Here is a 16192-nt window from a genome sequence, read left to right as displayed (position 1 = left end):
GGCACTTCACTGCTCTGGACCTTTCCAGCAACAACCGTGCTTCCCAGTTCTTAGGGCAAACAAAAATAATTAATCTCAGACTAGTTTCCAGTGTAGGCATCTATTCTTTATTTAGGAGTTTTTAATCAGAACCATTGATATTTGACAACTGTACATTCCAGACCAGAAATTAATAGTCACTACTCAATGCTAAGTTCTTTTATTACATACTGGGGAACTTTCTGGAATACAAATTGCTCCAAGAGGAAGAAGAACCATCCAGAATAATCTGATAGGGACTGTGGCTCAGTGGTAGAGCACCCTGTTGTTTATGCAGAAGGTTCCAGGTTTAATCCCCAGCACCTCCAGTTAAAGGCTCTCAGGTGGCAGGTTTTAGCTTGTCTAAAATGCTGGAGAGCTGCTGCCAGTCAGAAGCAGCACTATTAGCAAGATAGACTGAATCAGACCATTAATACAGCACTTTCATACATGCATAATAGTATCCTTCATTGACTCAGGATGGCTGTTGATGCATTCTTTAATAAAGTGACCCTGGGAAGAGGGCAGCATCTTTGTCAGAGGATCCTTTTGTTCGCATGGGAACTCTCTGAGGCCATCTCAGGATGTTATTCATCTGAGAGCACGGAGGGGGACCAAAACTGGTTATATGTTCTGGTGGGCACCTCTTTCGGAAGAGGGAAATTGATAAGTAGGGTAAAAAAAAAGCAGAACAACACATGGCATTACTGTTTAACATATGGCAGAAAGAAGCATAGCAAAAACCTCTGAGCATTTTCCAGAGCACAGACTGGGGAAGTGGCTGAAAAGGCTCCACTTTTGTTAATCTGTGGTAGGCTACCAACAGGATGTGAGAGTCAGTTCAAAGAGCCATTAGTTATGCTCTTGCAGTAAACCCACATCCCACTCACAACTGAAAACCTCCATTTTAGCTTCAGATCACATATTTATCAATGCAATCCAAAAGCCAGAATCTCATAAGAACATATGAAGAGCTCTGCTGGATGAGACCAGTGGTCCAGTCCAGCATCCTGTCTCACACAGTGGCCAACCACTGGAGGGCCAAAAACGGTGCATAGAGGCTGAGATGTTCCCCTGATGTAGCCTCCTGGCACTAGGATTCAGAGGTTTAGTGTCTCTGAATGTGGAGCTTCCCCTCAGTCACCATACTGACAGACCCATCCTCCATGAATCTATCCAATCCCTTTTTAAACCTGTTTATTCCTGTGGCCATCACTACATCCTCTGACAGAGAATTCCACATTTTAATCACTCTTTGTGTAAAGAAGTATTTCCTTATGTCTTTCTTGAATCTACTGTCCACCAGCTTCATTGGATTCCCTAGAGTTCTAGAATTTTGGGAGAGGGAGAAAAAAATTCCTTTGTCCATTCTTGCTACCCCATGCATAATTTTATTTAACTCGACCATATCTCCCCATAGTTGTCTCTTTTTTAAATGGAAAAGCCCCAGACTCTTCAGCCTTTCCTCATAGGGAAGGTGCTCCAACCCCCTAATCATCTTGGTTGCCCTCTGTAATTTTTCAAGCTCTGCAATGTCAAGTAGGAGAGTTAATGTTCTACAGACATAAAAGTAAGTTGCTGCTTCTATTAACCAAAATGTTGGTGTTCCAATAAAATTAGGTAGGGAAAAGAAATCTTGTCAGCATAAACAGCTGTGACTATTTTGCACCCAGAAGCCAGGACCCAAATATGGGTGAGGGCTTTAATTAACTCAGGGTGTTCCCGAGACTTAATAAGCCCCACGTTAGTTACAGGACTGGGAGCTGGGGTGATTAAACTAAAGGAGCCAGTAGTTCTCACCCAGACTGACGGAACTACCATGCAGTCATGTCAATATCAAACTACTGAGTTATCCGTGGGGTTTTGGGGACATTGGGAACACCAGTCATTTATTGTACACCCCACTGCCCAGTTCCGTATGGTGCTAGGAAACCCTTGGCTTGCAGCCCACGACCCCTATGTACAATGGAGCCAAGGAACACTAACTTTTTTAGACCCCCGTTGCAAAGAGCACAGCTGGGGGGAAGAGCGCTGTCCTGCATCCGAGAGGGTTTGTTTGGTGTGAGAGGAACTGAACGCCATCCGTCCGGAATATAGGGACCTAGGGAGGGTTTTTTAAGAAAGGGAAGCGGATGAGTTGCCCCCTCACTGAAAGACTGACTATGCCATGGAGATCCTACCAGTTTGCTGTAGTGATTAAGTGCACAGACTCTAATCTTAGAGAACAGGGTTTGATTCCCCACTCCTCCACTTGCACCTGGCTTGGATGACCTTGGGCAAACCATAGTTCTGGCACAGCTGTCCTTGAAAAAGAGCCGTTTCTGTCAGAGCTCTCTCAGCCCCACCTACCTCATGGGGTGTCTGTTGTGGGGAGGAGAAGGGAAGTGAGTTTGTAAGCCGCTCTGAGACTCCTTTGGGTAGTGAAGGGCGGGGTATAAATCCAATCTCTTCTTCTTTAAACTGAAGAGTTCTCAGTGTATTAAATTTACATTGGAAACTTAACTCTGCCTATGACAGGTTCACATCTAATGCAATTAAAGATTCAAAACAATAGTACAGACCTGTTTATTGTAACTCTTTGGCACATAACCTTCTCTATAGTATACCACTGCAACTTCTTCCCCATCTCTGGAATGAAAGACAATTAAAAACAAAATCAACACGGGCCATGATATCAATAGCTAATCAGCAACTCTCAGCAGTCAAGGGGTGAATCCAACTACCCTCCTAGAAGCCTTCCTCCAGCCTATGGACTCTTCCTCCAACAGAAGAGCCACTTAAGTTTGAGGAAGGGCTCTTAGACTGGAAGAAGGCTTCGAAATTGAGCCAAAAGGAAAGGTATAAATATTTCAATGAATAAATAAACTTTGCTCCGTGGAGTGGAAGGATAGGGAGAAGGATCCATGCCATTGATCCCACAGGAGTCACCATTTCAATATACTGTTACAAAAATAAGCAAGAGTCCTATAGCGCTTTAAAGACTAAAAATTTTTTATTCCAGCATAAGCTTCTGTGAAGTGGGCTCCATCCCATCACAGCAGCTTATGATTGGGGGGGGGGGGGTTGTTAGACTTTAAGGTACTAAAGAACTCCTGTTTCTAAGCAGTCAAGATTCCAGTGTAAACCCCACAAAGGATTAATTGCAATACATTCTACAGACATTTCTGGTTATCACTGGTTATCCTGCTCTTTTCCTAAAAGGCTCAGGGAGACATACATGGTCCCCTTCCCATTTTATCTTCACAACAACTGTATGAAGTACAGAGAGATAGTAAACATAGTCATTATTTAGCTAACCACTGGAACACATTACAGCCCACATTAAGGGGGAACATGTGAATACCTGGAAACATCTGGCACTAAAATTAATGTGTGTTATTTTTGGCACAAGTGGCAACACTATAAATGGCAGAAGTTCACAAGTGGTCATGGTGTGCTTGCCCAACTCAGTGGCACATCTGTGGGAAATACTTACATATGTAACCTCTTGTCATTATCCAAAGATGCCTTTTCAAACACATCTTTAAACCTCCGCCGGATCACCCGGATATTCCTTTAGGAAACAAGTGACAAAGGCACTGAAATTTGCAACAATAGATATCTTCAAGTTAAGTTATATATAACTGTCAGAGCTCAACAATGACTTAAGGAAAGGTGTGCAGAATCAAACCAACTGTCAAAAAAGAATCATTGGTACCATAAACAACAGTGCTACTGTAATACAAGATGGCAAACATGGTCAAACTAAAGCCTTCTAACACCAATGGCCAAGTGGTGCGCAATTTGTTGTAACTGCACTATATTTGAGAGCAGAGGTCCCCAGCATGGCACCTCGGGGCAACTTGGGGCCCTCTGGCACCTGTCAAGGTTTTTAGAAAGTGGCCAGGGCCAGGTGGCGCTTTTTGAGTTCTTGACATTTATGCTTGTGAAAGATGAGCAACGGTCCTGCCCTTTTCTGAAAGACACCAGTCCTCTTCAGTCCTGTTTGATGTGTAAGCAGAGCAGCTAGCAGCCAATCAGGATCTATAGAAGGGCTGGAGAAGCCTGATGGGAATGGGGAGTGAGAGCGATAAAAGGAGACTCGCTCAGTTTTAGTTAGATAGAGTTTGTGTCTCCAGAGAGTTAGGTTGGAGAAGTTCTGTCTCAGGAGACTTCTGAGGTCCAAGAGTCTGCCTTTTGAGTGAGGACAGGAGAAAACAGTAAAACAGGGGAGACAGAACTTTGTTTCTAGAGGAGTGAGCTGAAAGAAAATCCTTTGCCAGGAGGCTATGGTGCCTTAGCATCTAGTTTCTTAGATAACTTGGCTGCTAACAGCTGTCAACACTCCTAAATTATGTTCTATAACCTTATAAATGAATGGGCCCAACAAGCAAGTGTGTCAGGTGGAGGGTTGGTGTAGAGACCATTTTGGTCAAGCTTTGTATCACACTACCTCTGTTTAAACATCAGACTGATATTCTAAAAACCCAGCAGGACAATTCTGATTAAACAGAATTGGGCTGCGCAGCTAAAGTGCTTAATGCACTTTACGTGAACTTCTATTGAGGTTGTCAGATCTTCCCAGTTTTAATGTATTTTGATAATTCAGGTGGAAGTTGATAATAACACCACTACATCAAATTTCAGTCACTTAAAAAAATCATTTATGTTCTATCAAAATCTGGCCAGAGTTGCTCTCTTACTGTGCACATGGGCAAAGAGCTCTTCAGCACCAACTGTCATTTTTACAAATAATAACAAAGGTTAAAAATGGTGGCAGTCACATGTGTGAGATAACACGGGAAGGGGGGAGCGAGGCTATTTCCCCTGGAGGAATCTGACCTGCAGTTGCACTATCACACAGTCCTTTGAAGCTGCGAGCTGGGGTGGCGGCCCGCCACTGCAAGATCGGACGCAACCATGGGTGAGTTGGGGTTGTTGTTGTTGTTTTTCCTGATGCACTTAAACGGGGAATCGATGAATCACATCTCAGCACTGAGGGCTCGCTATGGAGTGTGCAATGATGTGCATACTGAGAGGGGGGGGAACAGCACAGAGTTGGGATGGCCTGATCAGGCCATCCTGACGCCATGAGAGCGCGTTGCAGTGATCAGACAGGGGAAAGTCCATCCGTAGCCCGTAGCAACCCGTTTGCTGCCAGACTTTCCCTGGTGTCTTTTTACTCCGCTTCTGCGGCGGAGCAAAACGGGTTGCCGACGGGTGCGGGGCGCTTCCCAGATGTTTGTGTCTGATTGCGCCCTTTAAATCTGCCCAGCATTCGCTCCTATGGCGCGGCTAATTGTGCATGTGATTGCATCCAATGGCTGGACACATGAGTGAAGGAGTCATGTAAAGCAACTGGCAGAAGAAAAAGCATTTATTTTTCCTTTTGCATAACTGCATTAGATGCCTGTAAAACAAAGACATATTCTGCCAGATTATGATTCTTTTAGCTAATTCAATATGTATATTTAAACTGTGTGTATGCAAGAAAATATTTTAAACAATATATTAATTTTAAAAGGCATCCTGTTAAACACAGTTTCTGCTTGAAATGTTGAAGACCTACTATCAGAGTTACACATAACCTCTCTCCCTGGTATTTTGTGGCTGGTTCTGCCACCCATGGCAGCCATTTTGTAGTTGTACCCACCACCCTCTGTCAGAATTCCAAAGGTGCCCGCAGGCTGGAAAAGTTGTGGACCCCTGTTTTACTGTCTAGGTACAGTAAGACAGAAGCAGCTGTATATAAAATGCAGTGTATTTCTATGCAGAAAATTAAAAAGCAAGTTTTTCCACTGCAAGGTGACTTTACATGTGTGTAAGCATCACACTGAGAACAATTCAGGCAGAGTTAAACACTTTAAAAAACCTATTAATTTCAGTGGGAGAGTCAAGGGCTGCTCTTAATAGTTCTGCTACATAGAAAGACACAGATCAACTTTACGGGACTATTAGACAATTACCTCTTCCACAGCTCATTTTCTACACAGCGTTGGTCAAAAATATTCCTCTGAGTTTCTTCAACCAAGAACATTACCACTGCCCTGAAACAAACATGCATCACTTTTTGTGTGTGTGGAAAACAGGAAAGAAACACAAGCAATGTAAAAAGTTAATTAAAGCTAAAGGGGGAAAAACGAAAAACACAAAAGACAGTAAAAATCAGTATTGTAGATGTCCTTTTCACAGTGACCCTTAGAAGTTACATTGGACCACTGTGTGAAAATATATGCCTAAGTATCTGCCATGCAGGTACACATTGGAGAGTGCAGGATCTTTCTTACCTGTCTGAACCATAGAGTTCCCAAGCTTTTGCAATGCCCATGGAGATCCCTTTGGATGGATTATTGGTCAGTAGTTTTGAAGCTTCCTTGGACTTCCCCAAAACATTCAACACGTGACTGTGATAGTGAAGCAAATGTATGTGACACAACAATTCAGAGTACAATTAATGTATATAACCTTGTAGTTAAGCAAGAACCACATTCTAGAGTGCAAGATGTGATAGACTGTTTGTTATCAGGATATGCCCACTGGGATGACATTACACTGATCCAGGGTACATAAATATTCTAAATAAATCAATACTGTATGTATATAATAAATCCATAGAGGGTTCCCACTGCTATTTATGCATGTGTGTGTACAAATTAATGATAATTTGTACAAAATGAAACAGAAGAAGTGACCTGAGAAGATTAGGATCCCTATATTCAGGACTAATTTTACACAGGTCTTTTACAATTGCACTAAAGAAATTGGCATCAGGGACAGAATTCAGCATTCTGAGTTCAGCTTTCATTTTTAAGAAGCATGTATTAGGTTGTCAAATAAGTTTGAAAACACATAGATGAAACCTCAGAAGTAAGAGAAGTGACTGAACAGAATTTCCAGGGGATGAAGGGAGGGGCTTCAGAATCTTCCATCCACCTTATTGCCCCTGCCTATAATAGCAGAATAATATACAACCCTGACTAAATAAAGTGCATGGACATGTAAGACATGGATTGGATTTTCTGTACACTAACAATAAGTTACACTGCTGAGAATATGCAACACAGTGCAATCCTAAAGAGAGTTACACCATTCTAAATCCACTGAAGTCTAAGGGGTGTAACTCTGCTTAGGATTGCAACAAGAGCCTCCCAGTTTGCCAGCAACATACCGATGTACTGCAGCAGTCCGTGATGCAAGTCCTCCAAAGCTGGCAGCAATGGTATTGATTTCTACTTGCTTTAGAGCTGGAGTGCTATCTGCGCCATGATCAAACATGTAGTCAGAGCGATTGATTCCTAAAACCACAGACTGAACAAGACAGAAAGAGGTGTAGTAGCCATCACTGCCAGGCATCACAAAGCACTCTATCATGCAACTTATTTGTTGACTTGCATCTGCCACTGCAATGAGTGGATTCACATGTTCATGGTTTAGCCCTTTTGGAAATTGTAACACAATGCTTCTGCATTCAACTGAAAATTACATTGGCAATATAATGTGTCAAGTGCTAAGTAAAACATCTGTCAGGTAGCCCTGTCATAGGTTTGGAATGTGGAGGGGTTCCCTCCCGTTTTCTGTCTCAGCTCTCCCTGGCTCACCAACTCTTTGCTATCTTATGCTTGACCTTGTAGATGCTCCAGCTGCAGTTTTACTCGGCTGGGAAAGTTAACGGCTTTTGCTTTACCTGCTTGCTATTGCCCGTGTGTGCGAGATGTATCCATTGGCTCATGCTTACCGGGGGGATGTTTGATTCTAGTATAAGTCAGAGGCCCTAGTATTGGCGTCCATTCCTGACACAAATTGTACATGTGTCTCTAGTACTGGATTTACCAATAAACAGTTATCTTCTCATGAAGCCCCTAACATCTTTTATTCAGACAACAAAGAAAGCTACTGTATTGGAAAGCTGTGTTAAGTGCCACTCAGTTTTGAGACTGCTTCCATCAGTGCCCACCAGAAACAGTTAAAGGGACTAGAATTAGATACATGCCTCCCATGGGAGTAACTTCTGCCTTGGCTTATGCCCTAGGTATAAATGTACCTATGTCAACGGAACAATTCAGATATACACATGTGTCTTACGGATGATAGAATTACAACATGGTAAAGAGAAAATTTAGCAACAAGAACTTTTGTATGGCATACCTGAGCAACTCCTTCTTTCAGTACTTGCTTGTAGATTTTAAAAAGCTGAGCTGTGAAGTTATCCACTTTGACAGTACTAGGAAGGACAGAAGAGGAAGACCATATGCAGCATTTAAGACTGCTGTCACAAAAAGTTATCTAAATGATCTCTTATTGAAACAACTTCACAAAATAATATTTTTTTTCTCCAAAAGATTCAAAATTCTGACCTCGGTAGCAATGGCAATAAGATGTAATCTATGCTGCAACCCTGAGAGCAGGAGCAGCAAGTACCAAGAAATCAAATGGACTCACTTGACATAAATGACGGGGTCACAGTGCTAGAAGAGAACCTTGAGCATGGTTCAGGTACAATAACACCCATCACAGTCTGTCATTATGTCCAAACTACACTCTGTACTCTACAAATCAAGGTTCTAAATTCTGGGTTGGAATCTTACTTCGTAAGGTAGAAACAAACCACAGTTTGTGGTTCAGGTGCAATGACAAATTATGGTGAACCATGAAAGTCTCCTTGCATGACAGGTAAAAGAGTCCCAGGACCCCATAGTTTGCCATTGTCTGAATCATGCATGCCTTGCTCTACAGAATTAAAATATCCTAATTTACTTCCAAAACTTCTTTTTGTTGTTGTTCAGTTGCACAGTCGCGTCCGACTCTTCACGACCCCATGGACCAGATCACGCCAGGCCTTCTGGTCTTTCGCCGTCCTCTGAAGTTGGCTCAACTTCATGTTCGTTGCATCTATGACACTGTCTAACCATCTCATCCTTTGCCGTCCCCGTCTTCTTTGACCTTAAATCTTTCCCAGCATCAGGGTCTTTTAATAGCTACATGATAGGCTGAATTTCTTCTCACAAAATTTTACCTAAGGAGGTAAGCAAAGTACCTTTTGCATAGATGCAGAGGCTCTGTGAATAAGATGTTAAAACAATGTGCTATATTTGATGTAGCTCTGAGAAATGCCAGAATATACTGCTGTTTTCCAGTAATTTATGTTCAAGAAGTTAAATGCCCTTCAAGAGGGGGCAAGGACATGAATGACTGGAAGTCACCGAGGAATGTAGGGTTGAGAGATACAAATAAAGCAAGAAATACATCCATGATTAATGGAAGGCTTCCATTCAAGATATTATTTAAATATATTATATTATGATATATATACCTGGCAAGAGTGGACTCCAGAAATTCTGTATTTTGGCTAACTTCATCCACAAGTAGATTAAAATCTTGCTGCACTGAATAGGCTTGCTCAAGGAGGCCACTTGGTACTACAGATGGGAGCAGTGTAAAGGGAGCATAATTCACAACCTGTTAAAGGGATAGTAATGGATGTATCAACTACTATCTTACACTCCCTTTGCACAGGGAATCTGCTTAACACATGTAGTGATGTTGCAAATCCTGAGCCCTGGAGGTAGACAACACCATAGCAACAGTAACCAGTCTTACTAGTATAGGATTAACACAAGAGAGGCGCCCAAGGAACTAAAATGTTGGTTTATATAAACTAAGATCATTATCATATCTTTCCAGGTTGTTTTTTTTTTAATTTAGAAAAGGAAACAGCAGCTATATAGGGCCCCAATCTGTATCAAGGCTATTGACAGACAAGCCTTTACTAGCGCGCGCACACACACGGAAATCTGGTAATTACAGATCAGAAAGTACAAAATCATATAAGGTAAAATTGGAATTGCAAGTATCGAGGCTATTGTATGGGGCGGGGCGGGAGGGGGAGAAGGGAGTCTATGTCTAACCTTTTGGCCTGCATAGTTTTACTAACCAAAATCAATCCCCTCGGGCTGCTGTTAGCCCTGGAAAGGGGAAAATGAGTAAAGAGAAGGTATTTCGGTTGGCAACACCTTCCCACCCCCACCACTCCAGGTACGAAAGCCCAGGCTGCTACTTCCCTTTAAAAGATGCTATGAAGATGATCTCCCAGCATCACACCTGCTGTGGTCCCAGGGTTGCCAGCCTCCAGGTGGAGCCTGGGGATCTCCTGCTTTTACAACTGATCTCCAGCTGACAGAGATCAGCTCCCCTGGAGAAAATGGCTGCTTTGAAGGGTGGACTCTATGGCATTGTACCATGCTGAGGCCCCTCCCCTCCCCAAACTCCGCCCTCTCCCAGTTCCACCCACAAAGTCTCCAGGTATTTTCCAACCCAGACCTGGCAACCCTATGTGGTCCTCAGTTTACCCACCACCATGTTCATTTTGAGAATGATTTGTGCAATCTGAATAGTACATGCAGCGAGTCAGCAACCATATCTCCACACATACTGCCCAGTTCACATTACCTAGCCACATGGAGAAAAGTATTTCATGTCTATTTCACAGCATCACACAGTAGAAGTCAAACCTACTGTTAAGTGTAGACAAGTCTGCATAAATGACCGTTGGTCCATATTACCAAGCCATACACATACATTATGCAATACCAAAGGACAAAATGGGTCAGTTTTATAGGTGGTGAGATGGCAGCATGACACTACACAGTATCATCTGGCAGTTTAGGACAAGGCCAAGAAAGTGTGATGTAACTGGGCTGGAACACCCATCCTCCCTTTCTTCATTTTCCTTCTTTTTTCATCCCAAGGTACATAAGGCTAGATATGTCTAAGTATCTGCATGAAATCTAGTTTTCAGCTTACATCAGATGCATTGGGGTCATCTTTGGTCCTCATTAGAACGCCTTCAAGTAGTGCTGCATCCACTGCAATTGGGGCCACGTACTGAATGAGCTGGTCATTATGTAAAATATCTTCCCAAAGAGCAGTCATTACAAAGGCTAAGAAAGAAGTCTCTAGAGGACTGAAAACAGTGAACAAGAATCACAAAGCATGAGAACAATTAAGCTCTAGCTTGTAAAGGACTTTTTAAAAGCTTTTTTTATAACAGACTTAGAAAAATGGATTTTCAGGCAGAAAATAAATAAATAATAAATATAAATAAAAACATAACCACTGGAAACTAGATGTTCTTTTGTCATTAACAGATCTCAACAGTCTTTGGCAATGGAGATACTCAAGCTAAATATGCCCTTTTCAACAATCCTTGCCCAGAAAAACCCCATTGTGATCTGGTGAGCTATTTGGGGCAGATAAATAATGAAAAAAGGGAATTCACACCAACTCTATTTTTGAACTTCATAACTATTTATTTGATATGCTTGTATTATACACCTGACACTTAGATGTTTATATTCTGAATAATCCCATAAAATAGGTTAGGCCAAGTGATACTGAATTGACCAAATGAGCTTCACAACTAAGTAAGAGATAAACTTGGCTACTATACATCCAAAGCCAACCCTCCATCCTCTACATCCAACTCACAAAAGCAGAAAGTAACACAGTAAGAGGTAGATAATATATACAATAAACACACATTGATTTTGTATCCTGTAAGCAGGGGTATGGAGCTGCGGTGGCTCAAGTGGTTAAGACGCTGAACTGCAGGCTGTGGAAGGTTGGTAGTTCAGCAGTTTGAGACCCAAGTATGCCGCATGACGGAGTGAGCTCCCGTCTCTAGTTCCAGCTCCTGCCAACCTAGCAGTTCGAAAGCAAGAAATTGCAAGTAGATAAATAGGTACCACTTCAGTGGGAAGGTAACAGCGTTCCATGCGCCTTGGTGTTTAGTCATGCTGGCCACATGACCACGGAAATGTCTTCGGACAGTGCTGGCTCTTCGGCTTTGAAACGGAGATGAGCACCACAACCCTAGAGTCGGATTCGACTGGCTTTCGAGCAAGGGAACCTTTACCTTTACCTTTAAGCAGGGGTGTGGAATTGAAGAAACAGGTACTCATACTACTAGCCCCCCCACCTAGATCCGGAGTTTCTGTATGTATGTTTTAATTTTTTGTTCAAATAATGGAATATTTCCCCTCACATGCTTAGAATGTATATAATACATACACTCTGCTGTTCGTTTTCATTTATTTGTTTAGAACAGTTCTATGACAAATTTTCCACCCCAAAAGCTGTAAACACAAAGGCATTAAAACCACATTTAAAAATCTGTATGTAAAATATTCTACAATAGGAACACTACAACCAGGGTCCGCAACAAAACAAAGAAAATCATCACTTGCCGGCAGAAGATGACAGAGGGAGACAGATGAAATCTCCCTCAGATGGCAGGGGCGCCTGAAACAAGGCTTTCAGAGATGACCAGAGTGGATGGGTAAGTTTCATATGGGAGAAGGCAGTCCTTAAAATATGCTGGCCCCAAGCTGTATAGGGCTTGGAAGGTCAATACCAGCACCCTGAATAGGGCCTGGATGCATATTGGGAGCCAGTGTACATGGAACAAGACTAGAGTGATTTGGTCCCTGTGAGACATTCCAGTCAACATTCTGGATGCATCATTCTTAAGTTTATGGACAGTTTCAAGAGCAGCCCCATGTACAGTGCACTGCAGTAATCTAATCTAGATGTTAGTAGGGCATGCACAGTATGTTTCTGTGCTTTTATTGAATTTTACACATTCTTTTAAATGCTGTTTTAATGTTTAAATGTGTTCATCTTTCCCACCTTGGGGACCCTATTTGGGTGGAAAGCTGGCATAAAATGTTTTAAATAATACCATTAAGACCTTTTCCACCCAGGAAGAGCCACAGCTACAATGCATGGAAAGCACCCCTGGCCACTGCTGCCACCTGTTTATTCAACAGGAGGCCCAGGTTGAGCAGTATCCCTAAACTATGAACCTGCTCCTTTAGGGTGAGTGCAAGCCCATCCAGAATAGGAGATATTCCCATTCCTGGGTCAAGCCTTCCGCCCACCAGTAACACCTCCATTTTGTATGAACAGAGCTACAGTGCAAATGTCCCACTGTCATCAATTTATCATGCTGTTCTTTTGTGACAACTGTTAGGCTGTGTCTGCATAACCTGCCTGCATCCAGCAGTTGACATTGTTAGTATGAGCTCCCAGAACACAGTGAGAGTCCTGTGTTTGTTCATATTGGACAGGTTAATATAGTCATGCTAGGCAGAAAAAAAACTGCATTGATGCAATATTCTAATTATGTCAAAGGAGTCTGTCAATTCTTGTTTATTTTTAAATGTAGTTCCAAGGCATATATCTTGGGTAGAACTAAGATGCATTAGCAATGAATATGTTACCATTATTCATGTGCCAACAAGTAGAACAATTAAGCCCCAAGGAGATGGTTCTTGATTTGTCATGTTAAAACAGTGATCATGTTAAATGAGAAGAGCTTGTTCAGAATGACAGCTCAATGAGGCCATTTACTGCATTCAAAAGGGTTCTTCCAGTCATTTAATCACGCAAGTTAAAACAACAATTGCAAAAAACAACAGGAATACATATTCTGCTTTGATGACATAGGTATTTGCCACTCCCTGCCCCCTGTACCCTTTCCTTCTAGGTAAATTAGGGAGGGGTTCTTTTTTCTAAGTATGCACACAATTGCCTGTGAGGTAAATTTGATTTCAGTACACATCTCTATAATGCATTTTTCCTCACAATATTAGTACAGGTAAACAATGAAAGATAATCCAGAATATTGTTACAGGGGAGAAACATCACCTCCCTGGGTGATAGCCCTGCCCAGAATTTTGCTTTGCTACTTTGCCAAAACTACCAAAGGCTTCAGAGGCCAGCGCTGTAAAGCAAGTCAAGGGAGGGGGGGGGAGTCAAAAGAAAAGCTCTTTGTCAAACGGAAAAGCAAATGCTTTTCAGCAAATGCTGAGTCATTTTTGGTCCATCTCGGACATGAATTATGTTAGGCACCTCGTTCCTTCTTTCGCTCTTGATCAATAAAACTACTTTCTAGATTAAAGCCCCACCCCCGTCGCTCCCCATCAACAGTCTAACTATTAAAAAAAACTTTTAAAAAGCGTTTTGACAGCTTCGTTCTCAAAGTCTTTTAGGAAAGCTGTGGCCCGTGCTTACATTTCAACGCTGACCTTTACCTTTTAGTCACCGGTCCCCTTACCAGCCCCCCCCCCCCCCACCCCCACCCACACCCTAAGGGAGAAAAGGCTACTCAGCTCCTGTTGTGTCCACCCCCACCGGATTCAGGGGAGCGGACGGGGCTGAGTGGCACCAGTCCGCCCCGAGAGTCCCTCCCACTCCCCGTGAAGAGCAGACTACTATCAGGACCCCCAACCTCCCCTCAGAGCGCTACCCCCTCCCCAGCGAGTCAAAACCGCCTACACAACCGCAGGAAATGGACTGACACCAGACTCCAGCCGCCTCCCTCCCCCTCATACTTATATCCGGGTACCTGAAACCACTCTCGTGGAAGTCCCCGACCGCGACCGCTCAACTCTCCGGGATCCGAGAACCAGACGCCTCCTTCCTGGATTGGCTATGCTATCAGCCTATCAACGAACGGAGGCGTCTTTCTCCGCTGAGTGGCAGGAGATTTGGACAGTAGCCGTAGAGAAATGCCGTACACCAGGAGGCGGGTACAACCAATGCAATAAAAGAAGGCGGGTCGCACTGGGTCGCAATTATTTCTCCGCTGAATTTTTCCCGCGTGCCTGGGGCTAGGTGCCGTATTCGAGAGCGGGCTTAGATAAAAGGAAAGGCGATAGCTTTTGTGACTGGTCATGGGTTTAATGTGTTCGGAGATCATAGAACTGTTGTTTGCATACATCCCCTCCCCTTCGGCTGGTTTGAATTCAGCCCACCATCTGTCACTGAAGCACCTTGGGAAGGAAGGCGGATAATTTGGGCCAAGTTCCCAAAAGGAGGTGGAGGAGGTAACGCTATATCTCGTCACAGAGGTGCGGGGACGTCACTTCGTGGGTTGTGAGGGTCTCTCACGTCACGCATGACTCCCGAAGTGCCAAATGAAATCCCGGACAGGGGAATGAGGGCCGATCAAGCGAAGTAAGAACCAGGAGGGGCAACACCTGCAGGTGAGGGGGGCTGACTATAAGCCGCTTTCCTGTCTAGTTTGAGGTTGACTGACAAGAGCAAAAGAAGCCTCATCCCTTCTGAAGGAGTAGAGTTTCTAGGTTGGGAAATTCTTGGAGATTTGGAGTGGATCCTGGTGAGGGCGGGGTTTGGGGAAGGGAGGGCCCCCAGCAAAGTGTAATGGCACAGAGTTCATCCTCCAAAGCTGCCTTTTTCTCTGTAGTGTGGAGATCAGTTATTTATTTATTTATTTATTTATTAGATTTATATCCCGCTCTCTCCACATAACAGGCTCAGGGCAGCTTCCATCAGATAATAACCGATATACAAAATATATATGTACAAAATAAAACCATTAAAAATTCCAATAAAATAGAGTAATCCTGTCATACAGATCAAAGTCAAGTGTCACAGATGCTATCTGTTACAAGTCGGGGTCTGTTGATAATACAAAACTGACCCACTGAGGGGAGGCCAAGAGAGGGGGGATGCCCGCTGCCCTAATTAATAGCCTGGCGGAAGAGCTCCGTCTTGCAGGCCCTCCAGAACTGCAAAAGGTGACGCAGGGCCCTGATCTCCTGTGGGAGCTCATTCCACCAGGTAGAAGCCAGAAGATGTCCAGGCCCCATCTGGAGGTTGGCAGCCTAATGAAGGAGGTTGGCTCAAAAAGCTGCTGAGGCAATTGTTTGGTGATTGGTGGTGGAAAGTACCCTCAAGTCACAGCCAACTTATGGTAACCCCGTAAGGTTTTCAAGGCAGAGGAGAGTAACAGAGGTGGTTTGCCATTGCCTGTCTGTGGCCCCGGTCACACCGCAGGAAAAGCCAGGGTGGAAGTGTGGCTTTTTAGAGCCGCAGCAAAAGAGAAGTGCAGCAGGGGATCAGATAGATCCCCAGCCGCCGCGCATATGCTCCCCAGCAGGGGTAATTTCATAGAAAAAGAGGTGCAGGAGCTCATTAGCATAACTCATTAGCATGACTTATTTGCATATGCCACACACCCCTGACATCACCGGAAGTGTGTCAGAAGGCAACACCCACTGTTTTGGATTGCTAGCTATTGGGGGGGGGGAGAACGTGCAGATCTGTCCTCACAGAAGAGGGAGAGCTTGTACCTGAATAAAACTTGGTCTTAAAGGTGCCACTGGACTGTTTT

The 16192-nt window shown here is 43.5% G+C and overlaps 1 protein-coding gene across 1 annotated transcript in view; it reads right to left on the bottom strand.

Annotated features, from left to right (window-relative positions):
* GSS (glutathione synthetase) overlaps positions 1–14465 on the bottom strand; it is a 22733-nt gene extending 8268 nt beyond the window's left edge. Inside the window, exons 1-10 of the mRNA XM_015425239.1 lie at positions 14402–14465; positions 10798–10957; positions 9308–9453; positions 8143–8218; positions 7166–7305; positions 6285–6401; positions 5964–6044; positions 3494–3571; positions 2580–2646; positions 211–301 (exon numbers count right to left, since the gene is read on the bottom strand). Of these exons, the coding sequence (XP_015280725.1) occupies positions 211–301; positions 2580–2646; positions 3494–3571; positions 5964–6044; positions 6285–6401; positions 7166–7305; positions 8143–8218; positions 9308–9453; positions 10798–10926 (925 nt within the window). The 5' untranslated portion in view covers positions 10927–10957; positions 14402–14465. The remainder of the gene's footprint in view (positions 1–210; positions 302–2579; positions 2647–3493; positions 3572–5963; positions 6045–6284; positions 6402–7165; positions 7306–8142; positions 8219–9307; positions 9454–10797; positions 10958–14401) is intronic.
* Positions 14466–16192: the final 1727 nt, after the last annotated feature.

Source organism: Gekko japonicus, unplaced genomic scaffold (assembly GCF_001447785.1).
Source record: "Gekko japonicus isolate JY-2015 unplaced genomic scaffold, Gekko_japonicus_V1.1 scaffold2, whole genome shotgun sequence".
Classification (NCBI taxonomy): domain Eukaryota; kingdom Metazoa; phylum Chordata; class Lepidosauria; order Squamata; family Gekkonidae; genus Gekko; species Gekko japonicus.
Note: the sequence above shows the minus strand (reverse complement) of the source record. Positions and strands in the feature narration are given on the sequence as shown.